The sequence below is a fragment of the Phocoena sinus genome, chromosome 10 (assembly GCF_008692025.1).
Source record: "Phocoena sinus isolate mPhoSin1 chromosome 10, mPhoSin1.pri, whole genome shotgun sequence".
Classification (NCBI taxonomy): Eukaryota; Metazoa; Chordata; class Mammalia; order Artiodactyla; family Phocoenidae; genus Phocoena; species Phocoena sinus.
This window is the reverse complement of record NC_045772.1, coordinates 58,581,915-58,590,589: the sequence shown is the minus strand read 5'-3', so window position 1 is coordinate 58,590,589 and position 8,675 is coordinate 58,581,915. Positions and strand designations below refer to the sequence as shown.

Here is an 8,675-nt window from a genome sequence, read left to right as displayed (position 1 = left end):
CCCGCTCCCCGCCACCTGCCACCGCGACCTGGGCTGGTACATTTGCATATTTGCATATGCAAATATAATTTACATACGGCGCACCCCAGGGGGGGGTCTCCGCTTGAGCTGCTTAGCTGTCTGCCCCGCGCCCTCTCACTTGGTACCTGTCGCAAAGGGCTGGGGCGGGGGCCGCGCGGGAGGGGTCAGGCCCCCACCCCCCACCCCCCCGTCTCGCTCGCTCAGTTCCCGGAGGACTTGAGGAAGTGTTGCCATGGAGACGGCACGCACCCCACCCCCTTCCAGGACCAGGGTCTCAGGCTTGGTGTCTCCGGTTCTCTCCTCTCCCCCCGCCCCCCCACCCCCGTCCCTCGCACTTCAACCGAGATCTTGCATCGCCCCCTGGCGGCCTAGCTCGGAACTGAGCCAGGTTCGTAAATGCAAGGGGCTGCCCACGGCGAAATCACTAAGAGCTAGTGGGACCTACCCTGCTACCCGATCCTGCTCCCAGCAGCAGGGGCGCGGGGGCCATGACCCCAGTCCAGCTCCCCTTTCTTCATTGACGACAGAGGCCTTGCCTGGCGGACGCATCTGTCTCCCCACCTCGCACCATGATAGTGAGGGGAGATCTGGGGAAGATTCGCCACCCCTTCGGCTAGGCCCTCTCTCCTCCCTCTCCCCTCGGCCCCCAGTTAAACGGTAAACTTTTCTAACTTTTGTCAAAACTTTAATAAATTCGCAACATTCGATGATTCGCCTCAATGCCCCCTCCCGTCTCCCTAGTGGAGACGCGTTCTTTTTCCAGATCTCAAAGGCTGGACCTGAGGGGCTGCGAGTGAGGCTGCTCCCGGCACCAAGTATCCTACGCCCTCGGCGGGGGAGGGGGACGGGAACCAGTCCCTTCCCGGAAGCACCGTCACGTTCCGGCGGGCCTTCCCATCTCCCCCACCCAGCAGTATAGTTGCTTTCGCCCCTTTTCTCCCCAACCTCCACTGGGCCTGCCCAGAATGGGGTTTGGTTATCTCCCGCCAGCAGGCGTCTTCACGCCTAAATCTCCTCCAGGAAGTCGGTGGGAAACAGCCCCACCTTGCGGCCGGTGTAGACCTTGACGTAGCCACCGGCTTCATCTCCTTTCTGCACCACAATCTAAAGGATTAAGGGACGAGGGAGGAGGGGAATCAAGAGAAAACAGTAGAAGAGCTGAGCAGGGGAGTCCAGAGTTATGGAGGCCCAATCTAGCCCCATTAATGGGTTAAGATCTGCAAGAAGTGTAGTTTGCAGAGAAGCCTCTGGGCCTGGGGTTGAGTTGGGGCACCAGAGCTACCTGGTCCTTCTTGAGAGTGATCTGCCCTATCTCGCGGTTCCCCACGAAGGATCTCGTTACGCGGTGCACACGCTCTCCAGACCGGACCCGAATGATGAAGTTTGGAGGGAAAAATCCGACCTTCTCCCCTATTTTCCCCTAAAGGAGATGGTAGGGGTAATTAATCTCACAATCTCTGGTTCTAAACTCAACCCATGTCCCACCCGAGTCTCAGACATTTCTCTTACCCGCCACCACTCCTCATTGGAGTCATCAATGACTGTGATCTTCTCTCCAGGCCTGGGAGAGGAAGGAAGGGGCCTCTGAGATTTAGGAGCCTTACACATTCAGTCCCTTGGCTGTGCCCAGGTCCAGCCCCAAATAGGCTCCATGCCTGAGTCCCCCCTTTTCCTTTCCCACAGGGAGCTGGGCTCTCCCCTCTCCACTCCCAGTACACCACCACCCCAATCCTAAGGCCTCTCACGGGAAATCCAGATCGTCCTTCTCCAGGGCTTTGAATCGATAGAGAGCCACAAAGTAATGAGACTGCTGGAAGCCAGGCTGCTTGTGCTGGGGGTGAAAGGGGGTGATGAGTCTCAGGGCACCTCTGTCCCAGACTGAGAGGCAGGAGGCAAGGCCAGGGGTATTTTCTAGACACACTACATTCCACCTCTCTTTCATGTCCCTGAACTAAGACGAATGTGTTGGCTGTGTGAGGTGGTGGAGAAGACAGGTTAATGATTGGAACCCGTGGAATAAGTGTGAGCTTCTGCTGAGGCCGTGAGTGGCGTGAGTGGTGTCAGACCTAGGTTGGGGAGAGGACTGGGGTCCCCGCAGGGAGAAAATATTCTCACTTTGTCATCAGGTGTCTTCTTTTCAGCTTTCTTATCCCCTTCAGGGTTTCCTGGAATGGGAAACACCGACAAATTGTCTCTGGTTTCTGGAGTGCAGCCCTCAATCCCTTACCTTTCTGTTCCAGGGCCTCTTACCTCCAAACCTGGCATGCTCTTTGGCCCTCCATCTCCTGTGCCACAGCTGAGCCCTGACCCTCCTCCATCTCTATGGATGGAGGTGGGTGTTACTCACCATCCTGGGGTTTGCCTTCCTGTAGTCTGGCAGACTCTGGCTCCTCTTCCATCATGGCTGCTAGAGACTGGAGAGGGCACTAGAGTTAGGAAGATGCTGTCCGGGAAACCCATGCTTGCCCTGGCTCTCAAGTCAGGCCAGAGAACTAGAGAATAGGATCTCAGTGTTGGAAGGAGCCTTGGAAGAAGTATCTAGTCAACCACCTGCCTAATGGAGGGACTTCCTCTGAAACAACATGGCAGGTGACCACCCACTTTGTGCTTGAATGTAGTTGACAGGAAGCTCACTACCTTGCAAAATCCATGTCCTTTACTATAATGTCTGCCCTTAAAAAATACTACAGTGTGTAAGAGAAAAATGGGCAGCACAATTTTTAGAATTCCCTTAAGAGAATAGAACCCGAGTGGGCTAGCCTTTCTGGAAGCAGTCAGATCACATTGATAGTGCCTTATAAGTCATAGCTCACTCCAAGAAATCCCTAATTTGCACCCAACTTCCATATCAACTACTTTGAGGCCAGATCTCTAGTTCTGTTTCTGTGCAGTTGATTTTCATTTTTTGATCCAAGAACAGTTAGGTATTTTTCCTTACACAATTTTGAATGATTAGTTCTTGGTCTTTCTTCTAGTCTGTAAGATTTTTGAATATATTATTCAGTGTATGAGTTTTCCCTCCTAGGTTTCCCACAAACTTAATGGGATATATCATTTATATCTTCATTTGTATCAGTGAAAAAATGTCCATAGGTGAGGACTAAGGACTAAATCATGTCATAAAGCATCAGAAATCTCCCTCTAGTTGGAAACTCCCTAAAGGACCAGAATCCTTTGGGTGCTGTCATTCAACCACTTTTAGGAATCCATCTAACGGTAACCATTATCCACATTAGTCCATCCTTCTTGTCCAGAAAGATATAAGGATATGCTAACAAATTCCTTGCTGAACTGAATACGTCTATTGTATTACCAATCTAGTAACCTATTACAAAAGGAAATGAAGGTGCTCTCGGCCACAAGCTTTGTGCCTCAGTTTCCTCATCTATAGGATAATTGGGTCAGACCAGATTATCTTCATGGACCCTTGGGGGGGCTCTAGAATTCTCTGATTAGTTGGCATGAAAAGCTCTCCTCTCCAAATCCAAAAGCATAGCTTTTCCTCTGTTGCCTGGCAATGCCAGGGCCCTGGGGCCTAGCCTTTAGTTAGTTATGGTGGTTTATCTGACAATTTCAGAAGGGAGTTCCTGGAGTAAACACATGCTATGGCAGGAGTTGTTAAACTGAGGCCTTTTAAAATTGCGTGCAAAAATTTGTCTGTTGGGTTATGTGCAATTTTAGGGGAAGAGGATCCCTACTTCTATCAGCTTTCCAGAGAGGAGACAGGACCTACTCCATTGGGTCTCTGGAAGGCCTCAGTAGGAAAACTGGGTGCTCACATTTTTTTTATCTGCCTGTCCCTTCTTCCGTTCCTTGTTTGCCATGATCACCCCACTGCGAAGGGTTTCAAACACAGGGTCATTGCGATTGGCAGCAGCTGGTTGGAATGGGAGAAGAAAGGAGACATTACTGGGGAGGCAGAAAAAGGCTTAGAGGAAAGAGAGACCTCTTAAGTAAGGGAGAGATGGGACTGAGTAGGTGCGTGTGTGTTTAGAATTAGCAAAATGTCAGCTGGGTATACCTAGGGTCATCAATTTATAAAGAGCTCTAAAGACATCACTGGAAATGTGATGGAGAAAAATATTTACCAGCACTCCTTCCAGGCAGAGCATTATATGATGTTGGAAAGACAACTCTGCTAATGAGTTGCTTGGGAGTTGGGGAATGCTCAGAATCACTATTTTCCTTTTAAGGAGAGTGGTCCTTTAACTGCTGGCTTTTGTTCCACTGAGTGGCATGTGCAAGCTGGGGTACTACCACCAGTGGGTTCTTCTTTCTCCATCCATGCTCCTCACAGAGTTCAGCCTCTCCTCCAAATAAATGTCGAGCAAATTGTCAACAAATACACTTTTAAGAGTTGCCAAATTATGAATCTGCCCAGGATGCCCACAGCTCTTGGTCTGGCCCTGAGTCTGGCACTATGCTCTAACAAGGATGAGGACAGTCTGCTTCATGCTTAGAAATGGTTTTGCATATGAAGAGCAGAGTTTGAAGTCAGGCAGGTGAAGGTTTCAGTCTTGGTTCTGTCTCTTGCTTATCTGTCTCTTTCTTACTGTACAAAGCCCGTGCTAAATCTTATCTCCCTCTGTTATAAAACAGGGGAATACTGACTCTGCATCCAAGATGGCTAAAATATTAGATTGAGTGAAAACCATGGGAAATAGAGTCTGTTTCAGAATTTGGATTCCCAATCTGGAGATCGTGCTGAAACCATCTCTAGGCTTGCCCATTCCCTCAGGTCCCGTATGGGGCACTTACAGAGATCTTTGACACAAGCGTACTGCTGGTTGCTGTAGAGAGGGGAGCTATAGGCCCGACGGAAACCAGGGGGCTGTAGGATTGGATGGGAGAAAGCATTAGAGATAACAAGGTAGGGCCCAGAACCCATCTCTCCCGTGAGTATTCACCCCTTCTTGGAGTAAGAGATGGGTTGAGGAAAAAACAGCGGGGAAGTGGGTGGGATGATTTGAGGAGGGACTGGCAAGGAGGTAGCTGGCAACACGTCCCCTCCCTTCTACTTTCTTGCTCCCCAGAGCCTACTCACGATCTTGCCGAAGCATCTCTGCATCTCCACATAGGACTGACAGTGTTCGTGGATGTTAGTTTTGCAGTTCTTACAGCGAAGCCCAAATTTGTTGTTGACTTGGGAGATGGGGAGAACATCTGGGTGAGGTTCCTGATTTCCCTTCCCCTTTGTACCATTGCTGCTACTCTAGCTCTTAGGTCCTTTTTTTGTCTGGGACCCAACACTCTCAGTCTGGAATAGTATTTTCTTTTTTTTTTTTTTTTTTTTTGCGGTACGCGGGCCTCTCACTGTTGTGGCCTCTCCCGTTGCGGAGCAACAGGCTCCGGACGCGCAGGCTCAGTGGCCATGGCTCACGGGCCCAGCCGCTCCGCGGCATGTGGGATCCTCCCACACCGGGGCACGAACCCGTGTCCCCTGCATCGGCAGGCGGACTCTCAACCACTGCGCCACCAGGGAAGCCCTGGAATAGTATTTTCTTAAAGCCAAATCTTACCACAGCCTGTCTGATATACAAATACTCCTTTCCTAAACCCTTTCCCCCACCCCCTGCCTTCGACATCACACTCTCCACTTCCCTTCATGACTCACGCACAATCATCCGGGCACAGACATCACAGAACTTGGGCTTCCTGAAGAAATGATCTTTGAATTTGTGGGGCTTATCATTAACAAGCTTAGGAGGTTCTGGGGGTGGCTCCTCCTCCTCTTCTTCCTCCTCTTCCTCATAGATGTAGTAGATGGGCCCACCCCCAGCTCCCACTGCCTCCCCATTGGCCTGGGGCTCTGGGGGAAGCTCCATCTCCTTTGTCCCTGTAGACTCCTTCCTGAATAATTGCTTCAGCCGCTGTAGCTGAGGGAGGGAGTGAAGGAGACCCAATGTTAAAAGAACTGTCTTGCTTTCTAGAGTAGGTAAGGCTGAAGCTAACTACATTTTTCTAGCCTGGGGCAAGGGGCACACCCCAGGATTAGGGGGTATCGGGGGCTGTGGATGCTAGCTAGCGTTTTAACAATAAATGAGTCATATACAAGTGAGATCAATTCAAGCACTTTTCTTCAAGGGCTGCAGCGGTTTCCCAGCTCCCCCCACCCAGTGGTCAGAAGCCCAGACTCACCCCACTTTGCCGAGTCTCTGCTGGGAAGGAGGAGGACTCCAGCACCTCCTTTTCTGTCATCCTGCAAGAGGTTGGACCCCACTGTGAAATCTAATACCTGACTGCCATTCTTCCCTCCCATATTCCTGTCCCTTGCAGTGGGGTGGTCCTTGAAGGGGAGGCTTTGGGAGAAATTTGGTTAAACAAAGATCCTTCCATAAGGCTTATGAGCAGAAAGATTCCATGCAAGTCCAGAGAAAAGCCCAACAGACTATAGACCTTCCCAACCAGTTCCTCAAACCAATAACCATACTTCTACCATGAGGGGCAACCCCAGAGTTTACACCCCCAAGACAGTGCACAAGGCTGTGTGGTTTAGGGATTTTCCTACAGGTACTGTTTCTCTTGGGAATCCGTGGGCAATAGAAATGTGACACACACCTTCCCAGATCCCCTTTCAAGAGGTTTAATGTGTGTGTCCACAAGCATGCGAGGAGGGATGGGCTGGGGACATTTGTTCTCCTCTACCTCTCTCTTGAGCCCTGGGGGCCCAGTGCCTAGTTCCCAGCCTGCCTCAGGCCTCAGCTATTTTAAGTTTTCTGAGTAATATGAGCCTTTCCTTCCCTTACTACTCCATTCCCCTGATCCCACCCCCACCCCACCCTCTAATCCTAGCTCTTGTCCTGGAGTAGAATAATAATAATTTTACTCCTAAAACCCAAACTACTCACAGACAATCAGAGAAGTGAAGAAGCGGAATAGACTATGGATTGGGGAAGCTTGGGTGAGCAGTCCTGGAAATGGAAAGAGGATGAAGAGGCAACTTACGTTTGGAATTCCCTAAGTCAGTCCACGGCCTGTGGAGGAAAGAGGGAGCCCCTGGGATCTTGACGGTGGTGCTGGGGGAGGGCTGGTCTTCTTCCTTGGGGGCTAAGCCCCCCCAGTACTCTCTGTACTCACACCAGCTACCCAGACGGTATTTGTAGACCTCCTAGCCTCTCGCCTTGGTGTCAGAGCTGAAATGACAGGGCTGGAGGAAAGTGGACAGCTGAGCGACAACAGCTGACACAGAGAAATTGGACACGGGGAGGGCTGGACCCTAACTCCTCCCATCCCCCCAGAGCTGCTGTTGCCTGGTTTTTCATCTATGGTGTGCAGGTCAGAACTGGCTAAATTCAGGAAGGGACATGCCGCATACTCATATGGGTGATTTTTTTTTTTTTTGGTCACACTCTGTGTGTGTGGCTTGTGGGATCTTGGTTCCGCGTCCAGGGATGGAACCTGGGCCCTCGGCAGTGAAAGCGCGGAGTCCTAACCACAGGACCGCCAGGGAATTCCTTCATGTGGGTGATTTTAAATGACTAACGGTGAAGATGAATTATAAACAGGCTTCTCCATCCTTTTCCCAAGGTCCAAACATCTCTCCAATTCTACCCTCCCTGGATCTACTTTAGGAACTAGCCTTCGACTTCTCAGCCACCATCTTCTTGTGGCCATGTTTTTTTTTTTTACCCTCAAGCATCGATCTAGCCTCCAATCTTTAGGAAGGAAAGGGCTTGGAAACTGGTGAAGAAAGGAACATTTGAATTTTCAGAGCTCTCCTATCAGCCAAACTAGATTGCTTTCTTATCCAAGGGTAGTTAGAAGGGTACCTTGTTGCTATCCTGTAAGGGAGTGAAGAACATGTAGTACTGCTTTGTTCCCTCCAGTTGCCCCCAGAGATATCTTTCCCCTACTCCTCTAAAATCTTGTCTGCAGGGTGAAAGGAATTCTAAGAGCTATTTAAAAAGGCCAGGCTGGGACTTCCATCTGAGGGGTTCTGGGGGAGTGAGGGTCTAATGATCACGTACAGATTGTTTTGTTAATATTGGACAGAAGGCAATAGCTGTCACACATGGAGTTTTTATCATCTGTAAGTAACGTCCCCTTTCCCATGGGAACTGCAGACTCTTGGAGGTAGGATGGCCAAGCCTCAAGCTTCCTTTATCATTCTGATTCCCTGATTCCATCTCTTTCCTCTGATGCATATGATCTGATGGGTCAATGAGGTATCTGGCATTATCTCACAGGGATGCAGCCTTTTCCTAGTCTGAGCTGTGACATGGCTGAAAAAGGAGATACTCCCATCTCAGAGCAGAGCAATTTGGAGGTGGTAATGTCACACTGCTTTATTCCTTGTATCTGTAAGAAGTAAAGGATTATGTTGGAGGTTGGGCCAGACAAGCTTCAGAGGAGGCTGGCTAGAGAGATACTGCTACCCAGACACAAGGGATTTCCAGGGCAATGTGCTACGTCATTTCTGCCTACTGTTCTTTTTTCCTTAAGGGGTGGGTGACATTTTTCAGCAGGGGCTGCTGGATGGTTCTGGGTCAACAGGCTCTTTAATGGCCCTCGTCTGACAGGCTGCACAACAACAGGGCTAGCTTTGGGAAGACAGAGGAGAGCTCTATTATCTTACAGGCAAGTGACTTCTGCTCTTCACCTTTCTTCAGCTGCACAGGACAGGGACTGCTAAGCACGCCTGGATAGTATGACAT

General features: G+C 50.2%; 1 protein-coding gene across 2 annotated transcripts; it reads right to left on the bottom strand.

The window, feature by feature from the left end:
• Window positions 1–441: 441 nt before the first annotated feature.
• On the bottom strand, window positions 442–8,673 carry STAC3 (SH3 and cysteine rich domain 3). Of its 2 annotated transcripts, XM_032647153.1 has the most exons (13): window positions 8,597–8,673; window positions 6,967–7,168; window positions 6,160–6,220; window positions 5,636–5,897; window positions 5,066–5,163; window positions 4,780–4,852; window positions 3,801–3,898; window positions 2,369–2,435; window positions 2,137–2,186; window positions 1,767–1,852; window positions 1,531–1,582; window positions 1,304–1,441; window positions 693–1,125 (listed from the first exon to the last, which is right to left on the bottom strand). In XM_032647153.1, the coding sequence occupies exons 3-13, from the start codon at window positions 6,217–6,219 to the stop codon at window positions 1,027–1,029; spliced, it is 1,083 nt and encodes a 360-aa protein (XP_032503044.1). In that variant the 5' UTR covers window position 6,220; window positions 6,967–7,168; window positions 8,597–8,673; the 3' UTR covers window positions 693–1,026. The 2 variants fall into 2 exon arrangements, with proteins under 2 accessions (XP_032503045.1, XP_032503044.1); XM_032647154.1 differs by lacking the exons at window positions 4,780–4,852; window positions 5,066–5,163; window positions 5,636–5,897; ... (1 more) ...; window positions 6,967–7,168; window positions 8,597–8,673 and adding an exon at window positions 4,110–4,325 and having other exon boundaries at window positions 442–1,125.
• Between the last annotated feature and the right edge of the window lie 2 nt (window positions 8,674–8,675).